Source organism: Cavia porcellus, unplaced genomic scaffold, assembly GCF_034190915.1.
Source record: "Cavia porcellus strain 051 isolate PalLab524CR breed Dunkin Hartley unplaced genomic scaffold, mCavPor4.1 scaffold_29, whole genome shotgun sequence".
NCBI lineage: Eukaryota > Metazoa > Chordata > Mammalia > Rodentia > Caviidae > Cavia > Cavia porcellus.
Genome location: NW_026947512.1, coordinates 17285945 through 17305374, shown reverse-complemented (window position 1 = coordinate 17305374; position 19430 = coordinate 17285945). Strand labels below are relative to the sequence as shown.

The window sequence follows — 19430 nt, the reverse complement described above, 5'->3', positions numbered from 1 at the left end:
GAAAATGCTAAGAAGAAATCAAAATGACACGGGAACCACTCTGAGGGCTTCCACTGGGTCAAATAAAGAACAATTTGACCAGTGAAATGAATAATGATACAACAGATTGTTATATATTGAATAAATAAAATTCATACTGATATAGACCCTGAATGTATGATAATAACATAAATAAATGAAAATTAGGGGACAAGAGGAAGCTTTTATTTACAATAGAATGCCAGTTAATGGATATAGAAGTAATGACTGAATTAGAAAGAATACCATTTGATGATCATAACAGAGATAATTGTTTTAGACAAGAATTATTAGCATACGCTAAAGTTAGTGAAATGTGATGAAAAGATGAAGTTATTTATATATTTTACAGTATACTTCCTCAAACTCCTTATTAATTAAAGGGAAGAAGAGTAACTTTATACGCAACAAACCCGGCAGACACCAGTTTAATTAAATGGTCAGAACCATCACCACTTGAGTTAAGTGATCAAAGTTACTGCTGCAAGTAATAGGGTCTTTGAGGTGCCATGCACTCCTGATGACGTATGTACCTTCTGTGGTGTTCTGCCAAAAATGTATGTCCTAAGTCTGTTGTGAAGCAATGGCAGCCACACCTGAATTGAGCGGTGCTGCAGCGGGCCTTCAGGAAGATCCAGACTGTTTCCCTGCCCTGCTGCTCCCCTCATGCCTAGCGCTCACCCTTACAGAAAACGGCTGGTCAGCGCTGTACCCAGCCGCGTAGTTTTGCCATAACACAATGCAACTTTTGCAGATGTATCAGGGGGCACACTCCGACTGCCTGAGAACACTCGGACTCATACAGCCCAACAGCAATGCCGTATGGCGAAGAAACCAGGCTGCTGGGCCACTGGCCCAGGAGACCGGCCACCCTGTGGCTGCCCCAGTCCTGGCCAGCCCTTCACAGCCACCGCTGGCCGAGGTTTCCCTCTGCCAGTGACCCCAGACAAGCTGAGCCGCTCTCAAGCTCCTGACCACAGAAGCTATGTAAGATAATAAGTGCTTATTCTTGCTCTCGGCTACTAAATTTAGGGCAAACTGTTACTATGCAATAAACAGCAAATGTAAAAGTCATTCCACAAAAATATTTCCTGTCCTCTTCAACGATGTCAAGGTTGTGGAAGACAAAAACAAGAAAGTACCTGCGGATGTTTTCCTAATTAAAAAAGAAAAACACAGTCAAATGCAAGCTGTGTGGCTAGGCATGGAGGCCCATGCCTATAATCCCAGCACTGGGAGGCTGAGTGGGGAGGATTGCAGGGAGTTCGTAGACCATCCTGGGCCAGGCCGAACTATACAGCCAGATCCTGTTAAAAAAAAAAAGCAAGCTGTGATCTTGAACTGGGGGGGAAAAGTTTTGTTACTGTTGCTGTTTTGCTATAACAGACATTATTCAGATGACTGTCAAAAATTGAACATAGTATGTGACACAGCACTGTCCATGTGTCAATTTCTTGTTTTGGATCATGGTACCATAGTTATGGAAGAGAATGTTCTTGCTTTTAGGAAATGCACATTGAAGTAATTGGAAAAGATATTAAGTGACTATAATTAATCTCAAATACCTCTAACATGTTATGTAATAATAATCATATAAGCATACACACACACACACACATATATATATATACATATATGTACTTGCTTATACCGTTCATCTCTACATAGAGAATAGTATAGAAAATATAACAGAATGTCAACACTGCAAGAATGCGAGAGACTGGCACTTGGGAATTCACACTGCAACATTCCTGAAAGTTATCTACAGAAATGTTATCGAAGTGAAAACGGACATAATAGCAGAAGTGGCTGTATTCTGAAGTCTTATGTAAACAACCTGTTTGTGAAGCTGAAGGTTGTCAATAGGTGAAATGAATTTAGTGGACCCAAAACATAAAGAAAAAGGTCCGGAGGAGGGCGGCACTGGGATTTACGTTGGGGACCTTCATAATGACCTGTAACAGAAGCAGCCCTTTTTCTTCTTATTTTGAGGCAGGGTCCTGCCAAGTCGCTAAGGTTGCTCAAACTGGGTTCAACTTGTGATCTTCCTGCTTCAGTCCCCAGAGTGAGGGGACTGACACCACCCCTGGCCAGAATTGGTAAAAGGAATAGGATAGCATAACGTTTATAGATTAGTAAGGCTGAGGGCTGCTTTTTGAAATTTAACAACAACAACAAAAAAATTGAATACACTGGGTCGCATGGTCCGCAAAGACTAGCAAGGGCTGGGGTGGGGGCGGGGTGCGGCGGCTGCCCCGGCACCCCGCCCCCAGGGCGCTCCTCCGCCCCGCGGTGCTCTCCCGTGCCTTCCGCCCCAGCCACCTGCAGGTGCGCGCGGACCTCCACGTGGTGCCACACAGTACTTAAGGGCCGCCCCCAGCGCGTAGCTGTCTACCAGCCCAGCGCTGCCCTCCTTCCCGGAGACACCGGAGGCTGTGGTCTCGGAACGCACCCCGCTGCTGGGGCTGTCGCGGTGACATGGGCACCCCGGGCCAGCTCTGGGTTTTCTTGACTCTCCTCGCGCCAGGGGCCTTCGGTGAGCTGCGGGGCGGGAGGCGTGGAGGTGTGGACCGCATAGAGACGATTTCTGGCTAAGGCGCGTGTGGGACACTTGTCTGCCCCTTCTAGTTTGGGGACCCTCGCAGTCTCCTGGTCCCGTCTGTCTCCACTGCAGCCTCTGGGAGCTGGACACCAGAGGTTTAGGCGAGGCACAGAGGAGCGTTGTGGGATGCAGCTGGCGTGACCTGGGGTGCGCTCACTCGTCCCTCCTGGGATCCCCGCCCCCGGGATTCGGCAGGTGCCTGCAGCTCTGCGCCCTCTGCGCTCGCGGAGCCCGAAACTGCCCAAAGACCACACTGCGCGCGCGGTTACGCACACTCACAGCCCACGCGTCTCTGCACACTTGAGTGTGCGCCCGCGGGGAAGGCGCTGAGCACCGCTCCTCAACCTCCATAAGGGTGATGTCTGCCTGCCGAGCGTGGTTCTCTGATTTGCTTGAACTTTGAGGTGATATTGGTAAACATCTAGAATTATTTCTAAAAGTTGAACCATGAATTAAACCTATATGTATTTTTTGTTTGCTTTTGGTACCGGGTGTTAACTCGGGACCTCGCAGTTGCCAGACTGGCGCTGTGCCACTGAGGTATCCTCGGTTCAAATCTGTAATTTTCAACGTGGCATTTACCTTCTGTAAATGATGTGAGAGTCCAGGTTCATTCGACATTTATTATAACTTTTTTTTCAGATTGCCTTGATATTAAAAGAAGTATTGTAATTTGATCTGAGAAGCGTTTCTTGGTTATGGGTCTAATTTTCTCCAGGGTATAGTGAATTACTAGTTTGAAAGTGTTTGTTGTGTACAGACCTCAGTACCTGGGTGACTTTTGGCAAGTCTTTTAGTGCCCCAGAGCTTAGTTTCTGTATCTGTAGAACGAAGTCAGTAATAAGATGCCCTGCTGCGTGTGGAGCTGCGCTGAACGTCATATGAAATTAGGTAGCTGGTGGTTAGGCTGGGCGTTTGCTTCAGTGCCACCGCACCTGTCTAGCACGTTTGTGGCCCCGAGTTAGGGTCCCAGCACTCCACAGGGAGGGCATCGGGAAACTTAGCAAGTGAAAGTTAGATGTTACTGCTCAATAGCAGTAATCAGCCTGAATAGATCTGTTTGTATGGAGCCAAAGTTTAAGTAACACCACACAGACTCTCTCTCTCTCTCTCTCTCTCTCTCTCTCTCTCTCTCTCTCTCTCTCTCTATCTCTATCTCTCTCCTTAAGGTGATTGAGATATTACACATATTGCTTCTATTACAACTTACTGTGAGCGTCCTTGAAACTTTGCTGTCTCCTGAGCCTTTAACTGAACATTTCTCTAAACTGTTACCTTCATTTTTTGTTTTTCTGCCTGGTCACTCCCTTTCAACAAATGCAAATTCACAACTTTATCACCTGTGTGTAGTATAGCATCCCTCTCCTAATTCAGAGCGAATGTTATCACTGAGAAGTGAATTCTGTACTATCCTGGATAAAGCATCACACCCTTCAAGTATGCACCTAGTACCTGAGCAGGATGGTCAGCTCTGTCTCTTACTCCATGTCTACCTGTCTGTGCACTTGTAAAGTTAGCATTCTCTTGCCAGTGATCTTTTTTTAATCATACTTACATTCTAATCACTCATATAACAGCCTCCTCCTCTGTAGGTCATGCTACCTCCAGCCTCTCTAACCTTGTCAGTTATTAACACCAAAATTGTGTGTGTGTGTGTGTGTGTGTGTGTGTGTGTGTGTGTTCATTATTCCACTCTTGTGCTCAAAAATCTAAGAGGGCTCGATGTCCTGCGTGTGAGAATGGAATTGTCAGCTGGGTGGCGTCCTGACGTGGGCTCTCATCTCCTTGCTCCCTGTAATGAGCCGCTGGAGCAGGCACCCACAAGCATATTGCTATAAGCAAAGTCAAAGGGAAGAAGTTTTCATTCTTAGGATGTTTTCCCACTTTTTCCTTCTTGATTTACATAAATGGGTTCAGATTTCCTGCACTCCTGGATTTCACTGGCAATTTAACTTCATCCTACACTAAGAAAACAAAGCCTTAAAAGAAGAACCACCTTTTTCTACAAATCTACCTTCACCTGGGGTCAGATCCTTCTCTTCTTAAAACCTATCATGCCAGAGTAAAACCTGAGTCTCTTGTCCTAGACTCTGCCTCCTTTTCTGATATTCTTCATAGCCCTGTCACTCCCGGTGTGCAGCTATGCTGCCTTTCACTCTGGCCCTTGAACACGGTGCCTTGGTGGAGCCTTTGCATGGCTCCTCTCCGCTTGTGTTGATCATCTCTCACCTGGCTATTGGCATTCAATCTCAGTGGCACTCCCTCCCTCTGATTCTGATAAAAGCAGACCAACCCCAGCTACATTCTGAGGCATGACTGTGTTCTGTTTTCTCCAGAGCACCTGTCACCATCTGAAACCTTCTTGTTCACTTCCACTTGTTGTCTGGTCTCTCAATGGAAAAAAATGAGAACAAGGACTTTGTCCTACTAACTGATTTAAAAACTAAGCATTAGCATGCAGCTAGCAGTTAAGTAAATTCACTTTGGAAGCTTTTTCCTCCTATAACAATGGAAGAAGTATCCTGTCCCCTGTACCTGTGATCACATTCTGTCCCTTTTTGTTTTTACAATGGATTTATTATTCTCCAGATATCCTATCGTGTCCTCAACCGAATCATCGCACCAGGGCCTGAGACCCAGGATATCTTTCACGGCTAGGATTTCTGATGCCCAATGGACTCCATGTTTCTGTCCCTCCCCTCAGTCTTACCCACAGAGCTTCTCATGGGCCATTGGCTTCTTCACTAAAGGGTTCTTAAGCTTTTTAACCAAATGCAGGCTTATTTCCCACTGCTGTCCTCCAGCTGCTTTTGGCAAGGTGACTTTTAACCTTCATGCTAATGAATCCAACTGACACTTTCTATGTAGCCCAGTATCTGATGTTCACCGATAAATCTCCTGTGCTTAGCACTGTACCTTGGTTAATAGGCATAACAACCATTCAAAAATTAATCATGAAATATGCAAGAAACCTGATTTTTTTCCTACCTGCTTCCTGAGCAACTTTTCGGTTTTCTAAGACATTTTAGATAGATCCCAATATGGAGCTCAATATAGACATAAATAAATCCCTGTTTTCCAGAAAATGCACCTCCTATCTGGTTTTTACCATGGTTTGAGGGATGTGTGTGAGTGTCTTGCCATCTTCTCTTACTGTAGATGAGGTCAGTATCTACTCTGGTCTTTACTCCTAGTTAGGTGTAGCAGCACACACCTGTAATCACAGCTATTTGGTTGGCTGAGGCAGGAGAACACGAAGTTCGAGGCCATCCTGAGCAATTTATTAATATTCTGTTTGAAAATTTTGAAAGGGCTTGAGTCATAGTGCAGTACTTCCTGGGTTCAATTCCCAGCCTTGAAAAAAGACGTCTGATCTTTACTTCTGATTGTAGAAAGGTGTGAAGAATGTGAAGTATGTACAGTGACCATCAGAAAAGTTCATGTTACTTATTGGCTCATGGAATAACCATTCCTCTTCTGATTGAAAGAAAAACTGATCTCTGGAAATACTGTCCCATGACCTGAGATTTTCGCAATTTCATTACTAATGAAGATCACTGACTCCAGTCAAAGCCCAGATGGCTCCATTCTAGGGATGAGACTTTTCCATTGTTCGTCATCCAAAAGTGTGATTCTGACCTAGCTTTACCTTAGAATGCCAGGAAGCATCTTTTGCTTTTGTTGTTTCCAGATCTGTGTCATTGCTACCAGTTAAATCTATATTAGCTTCCCAGCTTGTGGAAGGTCATTCAGTATTGTTCTTATTGACATTTGATAATTACAGATTCAAAATCCAACACTGACAAAAAAGAAAAAAGTGTCTGAGCTTTACCCTGGATTGTAGAAAGATGGAAAGAGGATATGGCAATCATGATAAAAAGTTAGTTACTTTGTGATTACAGCACTAAGCATTCATGGAAAACTGGAGTGGTGAAGCCTGCATTCATTGAGGTCACGTTCCACTTTCCCTCTGGACTCTTACTCTTTTGCAGAGTGCACACTTGGGGAGATGTGTAAGCACTGGTAGTGTAAATCAAAAAGGCAAGGAATTAGAAGGGAGAGGGATCGACAGCAATATCTGAGTCCCAGTAGTGACGGCTGCTCCTCAATTCTCCAACAGAAATGTGGGGCCACACAAAGGCTGCATGCATCTGGCTGCAGTTTAGGAGCTCTGTGAATGAGGTTGGGGGGCATGTACGTTCACTCTTTGACCTTCACCCATATCTGTCTCTGATTTGTTTGAAAAAGATGAGCTTTATAAACTTGATATTCAAATATACTTCTATTCCAGGAGGACTTTCCAGCTAGGCATTTCTACCTGGGTTGTCAGCTGGTCTAAAAGTGTAAACTTCTTGCCCTCTGCATACAAATTTAGGGAGCCATAACCTGAATTCTCTCTCATATCTAGAAAAAAAATGACTTTTCCAGGAACATCATTAATTTTATAGTTATTGCAGTTTTTTTGCATGTCTCCTAAAAGATCAATTATTTCATTATTATTGTTTTTTATCTTGAACTCACTAATTCCTTTTCTGTAGTACTCATAAGAAAGTATTTATTAAGCTCTCTTCTGGATTGTATTGTACTACTAGGTTGATAGCATACAATAATGAAGAATAATAAACATACTTTTGTTCTGGATTCTAGAAGTTTAATGATTAAGGTAAATTACTATAGGCAATTTAAAGATTAAATAATGATTAAGATACATTTAAGATAATTTAAATTCATTAAAGTAATTTTAAAGGATCATGTATGTGCTAAAATTTTTTTCATGTACTTTCATTTCCTATACTATTCTGCAAAGGTTTTTTTAAAAAAAGATTTCTACTTTTAAGGTTCTTTGAAAAAACCTAAGATTTTTCTTTTTACTTCAAATTCACCAAATAATGAGCATTAATTATGTGAAAGTTTGTATGTTAATTATGATGTGAAGTTGGGTACAAAATATTAGCATCCCTTCCCCCCAAATCAAAACATACATACTCGTCTTTGAAAGTTTTTCCTTATGCCTTTCTGATTGCCTCCAGACTCTGACCTCATGATGAGAAAAAAAGAAACAATAAAATCTACGGGTTTGAGTTTTAAGACTATAAGAAGATGGAGTAATCTCAGATTTTTTTCTGGAACTGTATGAAAAATTCTCTTGTCTAGTGATTCCTTTGATGTGTATACTAAAAGTTGTTTGAATCTCTGAGCTTATTGCTCTGTAAAGTTGTCCTTACTACAGTGACATGTGCTCTTTGTCCCAGACAGTAACGGCTCAGTTTTTCCTTACTTTCTAGAGAACAAAATGGGCAACAAAAGGAAACGAGAGAGATTTTAGCCTCTCTTGGTTTTACATCCTCTGATCTTTGCCTCCAGCCTGTGTAAGCTCCTGTACTTTTCTCTATGCTTGGCCTGCTGTAGAGAGTAATCAGTCTGAATTTGCTGTTAGGACATCTTGGGAGTAAAAATGTCTCCATGGGTTTACCAAAAAGTCTGCCTTACCACCTGCCTAGAGAACTCCAGGTGACCAGCTGCTCAGCAGTTCTGTAAATGTGAGTAATCTTGTCACAGGGGCATCTTCTGACCTATCACTGTAGCTGTATGTGACAGCCCACTATTTTCCAGATAAAATACCAGCAGATTTGCATGTCAAGGCAATTGATGGGTGCTTCTGGCATCTTGGTTTCCCCTAAGAGGGAAAGGATACTAGGGTGGAGTCATTACTACTGTGTGACCTTTTGTGATTCTCCTGTCATTCCATAATTTGGTTCTGTGAGTTATCTATTATGATAGAGTGAGATCTAAGTTAGTACACAAGGAATATTCTTCTCTCATCTAAGAAATATTTTCATGTAACAAGTAAGTATGAACACTAGACTAGAGAGGCACAGAAATGTTAACCTGATAGTTCCCTTGCTTTTAAGGAATTCCCTCACTACCTGTAAAGACTAACTCTTAAATATATGCTATACTGTATCATTTCTTTTATTTATAGAAGTGAAATTCTGTGAGATCATGGAGAAGTAAATAGTAAAGATGCTGTCTGAAAAAAGAATTAAGATGACCCAAGTCTTCTAGTGAGAGATTGTTCTTCCATATGCAGAAGCAGAGAGGTATGAAAGAACAGGATGGTTTTAGAAAATACAAAGAAATATAGGCATAGTCGGAGTATAGGTTAGGGTAGATGGTGCGGAAAAGTAGTTGCTTAAGCAGACCTAGCATTTAACTATAAAAGGCAGTGTATTCTTTCTCCTAAAACAATGGTAAGCCACTGAAGGTTTTAAAATGTGAGGATGACCACATTTATGTTTAAAAAGAGAATGTGATAGTGCTTTGGAGGAATACTACCCCAGGAGAGAGAGATCAGAGATAGGTGAATTACATCACTCAGTAATAACAAAATAGCTTGTAAACTTTGATCACTAATTGAATGAAGATCGGGGAATACAGAAAGAAAATGCTGACTCTAAGTTTTTAAATAAAAGCACCATGATAGATTATGCTATCACCTGGCAGATTATAAAAAAGAAGAGCTTGGGTAATAAATTATAACTGACCACAAATAAAGTTTTCCTTCATGATTAAAAGTGTTTTAAACAAAAATGTTCTAAAACTGACTGATCCTTTGAAGTTACAAATTTTGTGTCAAAACTTATTTTGAATAAATAAATAGGCTCATCAGCGAGACTGTTGAGATTCAATGAAATACATAAAGCATCTAAATCCCAGTCCCCAAATCCTACTTTGTTATGTTCTGTTTTCCCTTACAGGTTACTCATGTATAAATCCTGGGGAAAACCTCCGTAGCTCTGTATTTATATGCCTGGGTTTCCAGTCTGGGTCAACAACTACCTTGTAATGAAGGTGAGTTGACAGGAGACAGAATATTCAACACTAGACCCATACCATTGGCCTTCCAAAAAAGACCTGAATTTTTATCACCTATACCTTAGAGTACATAATAAGAAGGGATCCTTTCCCTGATCTACTCCAGAGACAGCTCTTCAGGCTTACTCATGAGAGAGGATCTCTGGAGAGAAGGAAATTTGGGTGACTCTTCTCCAATTTTAAATCTCTGGTGTGATTGACTAGCAGATCAAATTTCACTTGGTTTCAGATCACTGAATCTTCTGTATGAGCCCTGAAGCTAGCACATATAATATTCTGGGTTTTTTTTTTTTTTCATTCTGTCAGTAGAGAAAGAACTAGGCTTTTCTAAAATAAAAATGTAGTCAGGAGATGATTGTTCATCTCTTTGTCTTCCGATATCAATTCATTGGTAACTCATGTGCTACGTGTATTACCTCAGACAGTACTGTAATCTGAGATAATGACATGCCTGTTTGTGAATGTGAGTAAATGTAGAAGACAACCTGGGCACCTTTCCTTGAATTCAGAACAATTGCTTCATCATTAGTTAAAGCGAGTCTTCTTTCCATGTACTGATACGTACAGAGCTGGCTATGCCATTTCCTTCTATCTTCAGTTGACTCTAAGCCATGCACATAAGGCCAGTTGAGGTACTGATATGTCCTCTTTAGGACCAGCTGGCAATTTCTTGTTTCCTCACATCGCATCATGTTCTCTGTAAAATGATTGAACATAGAAGAGCGGCAGAGCCAAATAGCTCCAGGAATGTCAACTGGGTATAAGCCTCAAAGTAAGAGGCTATGACTTCTCACAAGTTTACATATCAGAAGCTGAAGCAACAGCCTCCTAAATTCACTCATATGCTATCCAGTGGAGTTATACAGATTGGTTTTGCTGCATATCTTTCTCCCTGCATATTGTAAAGTGCTTGCTAGCTCAGCTCACCTTGCTCATGTAATGCCCAACATCCTCACTGTCACTCATCCTTTAATCACTCTCTTCTTTAGGAGATAATAAATTCTGGGAGAAGCCTTGGATTAAGGCCTTTATTCATATACCCTCACTTGGATTGGGTTTAGGACTCCTTGGCTGCCCATAACTTTGAATATGTGTTAGTGTCTTTACCCTACCCATGGGTTGCATTGGGGGTGGTAGATTGGAATTAACTCACCAGAATTCCAATAACATTTCTATGGGATTACAAATATAACTTTCCGGATTATGAGGTGGAAAAGGAATTTCAACATACAGTATTTGGGCTATAATATACAAAATTTGGATCATGATAAGTAAAACCATCCCTTTATGGCATCCTATTTAATTCTTCTTTTCCTCTTCTAGAAGGAAACTGGGTGTTTACACATCAGAAGGGAAACTTAGGAGGGTTATCCTTGATTTGGGTAGTTCTGGGTATAGATCTATAATTTATCTCCCTCTGGCACCCTTAATCCCATCACAGTTTCCTTTGATAACTATCCTTTGAAAGTTATTTCATAGTGAATAAATTCTTAAATCTAAACTCTATTATGGGCTTACACATTTGACAGCTTTATTCCATGAAAAAAGTAGCTCAGCCTAGTTAACTACTGTAAAAGTTCATCTGTACTCTAATAGGTCAAGACTAGCTCATAGCTGTCCGATTTATCTTTTTTATATATAAAGGATTTTATTTAAAGAGAAAAAAAGCAAAACAGAAAAAAATGGTAGAAGGAATACAGAACTTCAAAAAAAGCTAGTAAGAAATCACTAGTTGATAGATTACATATTGACATCTTAGAAGTCGCTGTTCAAGTTACAAAATTAAAGCATGCAAAGTGGACATTTGAACAGTGAGACTGCAAACATTTCTGTTCAATGATCCAACAAAAACTTAGTAATATGCTTATCTGTTTTAAACACTTAAATATACATGCGGTTATATCCTTTAGAGCACTTCCTTTTCCTCTCTCTTTTATAATAACAATTACATTTTAGGTTTTATTACTCCTACAGTTCTTATTATGTTATTTGAAAACAAAACCAAACGTGACAAAGTAAAATGGAGTCAGTTAAAACAAGAATAGACATAGTATATGATGTAAAAACAAAATACAAGGTGGTCAACAATGGCTACTATAATGCCTCTTGCTATCTTCAAAAGAATTGCCCATATCTTAAAGAGGGTAAGATTAAACATACCAAAATAGAACAAAACAGATCATAAGGAAACAACTTTAAGGAACACTGATTTCAAAGCAAGTCCACTGGAGATCTTCACTGTCTGTCTTATTGTCTCTAGTTTTCTTCCAAATAGTTGTCCCCATCTAGCTGTTCGAGTTTTCATTAACCAACCCTGTGTATCTTCCTACTTGGCTATTTCATGATTATGATCCTTTCTAAGATCAGGATGTAGACTTCCAAAAACATGGATAGACTGTAGGCTGCATTGAAGTTTGGTTTATGCAAGTAGTGACAAAATTCTTAGAAAATGTTGCATCTAAATGTCTTCTTTCTCTGCCAGAAGTGGTGGTGTAAAATTTTGTTTCAATGTTGTGAAAGGGGAAGAAATTATTCAAAAGGAAAAAGGAATGAGGATAGGTGAAGAGGAAAGGACAGAAAGAAGAGGGAAAAATGCAAGTCAGTTATACTATTGTTTCTTATCGAGTAGAGTAATTTTTATGCCTGTATCTTGTACCCTGAGCAACTACTTTAAAAAAAAAACAACATGCAACACATTAACTTTGTTATTCTCCTATTATTTTGTTAGGAACTTTTGTCCTACCTTTTTTCCATAAAATAAAAAAAAATTATAACAATATCTAAATATTAAAGAGGTAGGAAATTTTATTATATTCTGGGACAGTACTAGATCTGTACTAATGTGGGAAAAATCACAAGATGCTTTTAACATTTTTCAAAATGTATTAAAGTCTTAAAAAGACAGTCATGAAACTACCAGAAGAAAACATGTGAAATGCTTCAAGACAGTGGAATGGAAAGGATATAAGACTCCAAAAGTACAGGAAATGCAAACAAAAATAAACAAATGAGATTACGCAAACTAAAAAGCTTCTGCATTGAAAAGGAAACAACCAACACAGTAAAAAGGCAGATGGTAGTTGGGGAAAATCCCTATCAACCATTCTTCTGATAAGAGGTTAATATCCAGAGTATTTCAGGAACTGAAACAACTCAATAACAAAACAGCAACAATAGTAAATACTCCAATTTAAAAGTGGACAATAGACACAAAGGCACTTTCCCAAAAGAAGACACAGAAATGGTTAACAGTATATCAATGCTGTTAATCAATAACAATTCCCAGAATAATGCAAATCTAAACCATCCCAGTTAAACAGCTATTATAAGAAAGGCAAAATATGAAAAATGCTGATGCAAATAAAAACAAAAGGGAATACACTGTTGGCGATTCCTCAAAAAATCAAAGATACTGTTGTCATATGACTCAGTAGTCCCATTCCGGGTTCTATATGTATCCAAAGAAAATGAAATCAGTCTGTTGAAGAGACATCTGCACTTCCATGTTTAGTACAGCTCTGTTCACAAGAGCCATGAAATGGTAACAACCTGTCCATCAAATGTGCTATAAATCCCGAATAGAATACCAGTCAACCATAAAGGAGATAAAAACTCATTATTTGTGAGAACTCAAAAGCATCATGTTAAGTGAAATAAATCAGACACAGAAAGGCAAATATCGCACAATCTCACTTATATGTGGGATCCACAAAGGTTTATCTTACACAAGTTGGGAGTAAAATAGTGTTTACCAGAAGTTGGGAGAGTAACAGGGAGAAAGAACTGGGAAGAGGTTGGTCAACCAGCACTAAGTTACAGGTAAGAGGAATAAGTTTTGGTATTCTGTTGCACAATATTCATGATAATAATGTACTGTGTATTTCAAAAAAAGCTACCAAGATATGGTAAGTGTGTAAGATGATAGATGTATTTACCCTGATTTCAATGTTACACGATGTATTCATGCAATCCCATAAATATGCACAATTTTGTCATTTAAAAATAAGTAATTTTTGAAAGCAGATAGTTCCAAAATCAATGTTTTCTATTTGTATATTTATATATGTGTATATATGTATCATTAGGTTTTATTTAATTGAGGCTAAATTTAATGAACTCTCAATTCTGTTGGCCATGTCAGTTTGGGAAACTGACTGAGATCAGAATTTGACTCAGAATAGACACTATACATTTTTATACAGAAAAATGTAACTTTTATGGAAGAAAGACTGTAGTCAAATTGAGTTTGTGTCCTCCATTCTTACTTTCTCCCATCCTCTTATTGTGAGGTACTTGACTTTTCTAAAATACTGACAACACGCAAACCCATTTCATAAAGTTCTGATGCCTTGTTTGCGGAGCAGAGAGAAAGTACTAGGTTTAGGTGTTGAAAATAGATAATAGAAGTTTGGTTCCTTTAGCAACACTACTGGTGCAAAGGTGTGGAAGACTCTTTAGTTGAATAAAATGAAAATGAGTGTAATTTTTCAGCATGTCTGAAAAAGAGTAATGCATGTTATTGTGATCTTTTGGGCATTTCACCCCATCTAGACCAGACTGGCTGTAAGTTATAGACAAGAAAATTCTTATATCAGAAAAGGCCTTCCAGTTCTGTTCATTTCTCAGAATATCTACCACTTCCATGTAGTCACCATAACAATTATAGCAGAAGCGATGAGGAATTTGTTCCAGTTGAACAGTGTCCCACAGCTATGAGCCTGGCTACACTCTTGTGGGAACAAACCTTGTGCACTGTTCATTCTTGGGAACCTGGATCTGTGCAGCCCCCAGATGTGAAGCTGCCTAAAGCTCTGTTTCAGCAAAAGGAAACTCAGTCCTTTCCTGACTCTTATGTGCCAGGCTCAACTCTTTTTCCTAACAAAATCAAGTGATGCCTCTCCAACCCACCTTCTCCCTAGCTGCATGGATCCTCCTCCTAATCTCCTTTGTGGGAAGAGATTTCCTTTGTTTGTGATCAACAGTGAGTGTGAGGTGAGAAGTCCTGCATGGACCCCGGCCCACACAAGCTTGCACACTCAAGAGAGCTCATCTTTTTCTCTTTTTGTTTCCGTTGCCCTTTACAGTGAAGAACTCTGACATTAACCAAATCCTTTTCACTTTCCCCAAGTATATATACTGTATGTGGCCAGCTGAACGGGACTTGTCCTTCCATTATTTGAAAAAGCAAAGTTTAGGTTAAGGCACTCATAATGGAAAATGAACAGATGACTCCGGTGCAGTGAGAAAGGGTCCTTGAGAATGCACTTGGGAAGGAAGGACTTTGATACAGTTTTATTTAGGATCTGAGTTTTTCTTTCTTCAAGATGGTCAAGAGAATTTGAACATTTGGATGGCAAAGAGGAGAGTGAGAATTTTTTTAAAAGGAAGACAATTCTCAGAGTTTGTTTTCTCTGTTTTTACTTACTCTGAATTCATTGTATAGTCAGGCAGCATATTATAACCTCAGACTTTCCCTTAAGCTAGACATGCTTTCAGACGCAAGTCCTATTAATGCGTGAGAGAAGTGATCAGTCCCATGGAACTGAGAATTGGTTGCTTCTGGGGATATTTTGCTACTCTTCATTGTTTAAGGTTCTGATTAAATGGCAAATCTTCTAGTCAGTGTGTCCCAGAGGGAAGGACAATAATCTGGAATAATAAATTTCCTGAATGTGAGTAGGAAACAAAACAAAAATAGATCTTACTTTTTCATTTGGTGTGTTTCCATATATTTTTGACCCCAATACCTATATGTGTTCTTTGAATTTATATTTGCCAGTCTATGTTTCAGAATCCATACTAAAAATATTTATTGCATATTTTGCTGTGAACTCCATATGTATAAAGATAAAGGCTCTTGAAAATTTTGCTTGTGTCAAAACCCAACCATACCAATCAAGTGGAAATGAGCTGGAAAGAATAGATGCTGGCTATTTTCCCTCTGTTCTGAGATTTTTCCAGAAAAAGTGTTCTCATGTCAAAATAGAGATTAACAACTAATATCCTTTATGCCCACCAAGACTCTAAATCACGGATAGGAGTTCTTTATTCACTTCCTGTGGGTGTCTCACAGGAACCCAGCAATAAAGCATAACCAATTGTCTATCATGCTACCTTCAGTAGTATGATGAAGGTTAATCCTGCCAACTGTACTGCAGTTGTGTGTTTGACATAGACAGGATAATTAATAGGTTCCATGCATTGTTCTTTCCCCTGTCATATATGTTGTCCCTCTGGATTCTCATCATACCTTATAATGTAGTTTTTATATAATGTAGACCAGGAAACTGAGGCTTGGAGATGATACAAGTTGCCTGAAGTTACACAGCTATCAACTAACAGTGGGGATTTGAAATCAGGTCTGCTGAGCCCAAATGTCCTAAGTCCATGATGCCCCCCAAGTATAACTAGCATATCATTAATGTGCTTTCATGTGCTAACTTTGCCTTTTATGTATTACAATTGGAAAGACAGAGCTTTTGGATGAATTGTTTCACTGTTATTTTAAAAAATGGTTTATATTGATTTGTTTGCTGAAGATAAGGAGAGGAAAGAATTTGGGATCTTAGAAGTAAATGGAGACTATAAGTGATAAATAAATCATATATATTTTTAAGTCTGCATCTAAGAAAGTGATATGAACTGTATTCAGATCTTTTATTTAAATTTTAATCTTTTTATTGTCATTTCATACTTTTTTCCCCTGCTTTTCAGAAATCTTTTGTGGCCCTCCTCCTACTATCAACAATGGCCGGACAAGTGCCAGTTATGGACGCATAACTCTCAATACTGTAATAAGATATACATGCTCATCTGGCTTCCGCCTCATTGGTGAAAGAGTTCTTCTTTGTATAAGTAAAGACAAAGTGAACGGGATCTGGGACAAACCTCCTCCAATATGTGAATATTTCAATAAAAATTCCTTCTGCTCTGAGCCAGTAGTACCAGGGGGGTACAGAATTAAAGGAAGACCACCGTACATACATGGTGATTATGTGACATTCACCTGTAACACCAACTTCACCATGAAAGGAAATAAATCTGTTTGGTGCCAAGCAAATAAAACCTGGGGGCCAACGCCACTGCCAATCTGTGAGAGTGGTAAGTACTCGAAGAAGACCTAGTTGAGGCATTGGACCCTTGCATTTCTGCAAGGATGGTGCTTTATTTCCTCCTGAGGGGAGAGCGGTATGGATGTGTGAGTGACAAGAGTAGAGGTTGGAAGCAAGAGAAAAGGTGGAAATTTGCTTCCTTCTTTGCTTAGATGAGCAGAATTATAACTATCCTCTTAAAAAATATCAACTGAGCAAAGGAGTTTAAAGTATTATGAGCAAATGTAGTTGAACATACCTAAAAATTGAGCAAGAAAAGTCTCCTAAAGATGGGACCAGAGTTTATTGGGACTCTGAGAATTGGGTGGTTTCAACATTGTGTGTACATGGGTTGTTTAAGAAGAAAAGTGGAATATAACAGCAAAATACTCCCAGAGATGTAAAATTCACCCATGAATAGCTCTTAATTTGGGCTGATTCAGGTGATTCTCTGTTCTCTGTGGCTTTGGTAGACCAGTTCTGAAATGACTCACTCTTTCCCCAAGACATTGCTTGGGGCTAGCACATAGCAAATGACTGAAAATAAGACCTCTGTAAACTCTTCACTGTCTTCTCATCTGCTTCAGTTTGAATTAATAATGAGACCAGAATCCAAGTATAAATTCTAAAATTTCAAAGATTAGAAATATTCTATAACAATACTGTCAAAATTGGATATTTATTTACTTAATAAAGAAAATACTGATAAATTCTAACGGGTTTTTTAAAAACTGAGAAAATTTGAAATTATTTTAAAATTGATCAATGAAGGGAAGGAGAGCAAGAGATAGTCCCAGATTTGGATTTGCTATGGGAAACAAGTGAGCCTTTATGAAGACGTAGGCAGACCTATATGCACTGATATAGAATGATATAGATATACTGTATTAATAAGTAAAGGAGCAAAGCACACAATAACATGGATGGGGTGCACACACTATACTACTGTATGTGTGTTTATGTGTGTCATATATAGGGTGCCAATAGATTATATTATTAATATATAATAGGATAACCTCTAAAGGATATGTACTGCCTGTGGAACAGAGAACAGACTGAGAGATGGGGTAAAAGTGAAGTAATTTTTGACAACTGTAATTTTTCTCAAGGTAAAAGTCATAGCATAATTTAATTTGAGAAATACAGTGGCAGGGGCTGGGGTTATAGCTCAGCGGCACAAGCACCGCCTGGAAAGTGCTGCGTTGTGAGGAAAGAAAAAGAAAGAAAGGAAGAAAGAAAGAAAGAAAGAAAGAAAGAAAGAAAGAAAGAAAGAAAGAAAGGAAGAAAGAAAGAGAAAGGAAGAAAGAAAGGAAGAAAGAAAGAGAAAGGAAGAAAGAAAGGAAGAAAGAAAGAGAAAGGAAGAAAGAAAGGAAGGAAGAAAGAAAGACACTGGTAGGGGTTATGTTCCTAGAGCACCTCACAATTGTGAAAAACCACACATATGATCAGAAAAATGCCTATTAATGCCTCTTTTTATAGTTTAAACCCTAAATATGCTATATGTCCCTCTGTTTTATAATTTAATTTCGTAAAATACTGTATTAATAAATCCTTAGAAGGTAAAGAGCATTTTAGCAGCATCTTTAAAAAAAAACAAAACCAGGAGCACTTGAGACAGCTACATGTAGCATAGCAACCTGTTATGATGCAGAATGCTGGCTGCACCTGCCCCAGATGGTTACAGGGCAGCAGCCAATCAGGAGCAAGATGAACTAAATAACACTCTCGGGTTGGCTACTTGCAAACCTCCTGAAAAAACAACTGTGGGGGACATTAGCAATTTCCACAAATTTGTACGGGGTTTCATGAAGTTATTGGTTGAGTTCTAAGGAAAACTCTGCAAATAACTGAGCCCCCAAACTCTGAACTATTACTTCACAGGGTATACTGTATGTAATGCAGTAGTCATGGCATAAAATGGTACTATTAAACCACATCCATTTGATCCTTCAAAGGTGAAATTGAAAGTTACTTGTATTAAGTACTGTGTCCTAAGTCAACATCTAAATTGTACAGGATGTATCATCTAATGGCATTTTTTTTCTAATTGTGTTTGTAAAGATTTCCCTCTGGAGTGCCCACCACTTCCCCAGATTTCCAATGGATCTCACTCAGGGAAAACTAGTGACCGCTTTGCCCCAGGATCGTCTGTGACATACAGCTGTCACACTGGTTACATGCTTGTAGGACCAACAACGATTACATGTTTATCTTCGGGCTACTGGAGCAGTAAGATTCCTGTGTGCAAAGGTATCCTAACTATAAAATCTATTTTAAGAAACTGGGTTTTCAAGCCAGGCATGGTGGCTCTCGCCTGTATTCCCAGCACTCGGGAGGCTGAGGCAGGAGGGTCATTGTGAGTTCAAGACCAGCCTGGGCTACAAAGTGAGCTCAAGGCCAGCCTGAACTGCATAGCGAGACCTTGTCTCAAAAAGACAGAAAAAAAGAAAGAAAGAAAGAAAGAAAGAAAGAAAGAAAGAAAGAAAAGAAAAGAAAAAAAGAAACTGGGTTGTCCTGTTATTTGCCATGCTTCCTTAAGTTTGACTTGTTTTTTAGAGGCACTATGTGACCCTATAGGACAATTTCCCAATGGGCAGGTCACTGAACCCGCAAGTCTTCGTGCTGGCGTAACTGTGCAGTTTTCCTGTAATGAAGGGTGAGTGTCAGGAAGGTCTGTGAGATCTAATGCATTGGAATTACCTGTGTCTGTTGTGACTGTGTAACCTGCAAAAGGTCCTTTGTGAGTGTCCAATGACATCTTAAACAAGGATGTGAGGGAGGTTACTCGTAAAGGGAGCGAGGCATGCACACTGTGTGAATTTGCCTTAGCTTTTAGGTGAAAT

General features: G+C 39.4%; 1 protein-coding gene across 1 annotated transcript in view; it reads left to right on the top strand.

Annotated features, from left to right (window-relative positions):
* Nucleotides 1-2323: 2323 nt before the first annotated feature.
* The window catches only part of Cr2 (complement C3d receptor 2), a 33321-nt gene continuing 16214 nt past the window's right edge, over nucleotides 2324-19430 (top strand). The window contains exons 1-4 of the mRNA XM_063240269.1: nucleotides 2324-2554; nucleotides 16211-16597; nucleotides 18649-18837; nucleotides 19144-19243. Of these exons, the coding sequence (XP_063096339.1) occupies nucleotides 2497-2554; nucleotides 16211-16597; nucleotides 18649-18837; nucleotides 19144-19243 (734 nt within the window). The 5' untranslated portion in view covers nucleotides 2324-2496. The remainder of the gene's footprint in view (nucleotides 2555-16210; nucleotides 16598-18648; nucleotides 18838-19143; nucleotides 19244-19430) is intronic.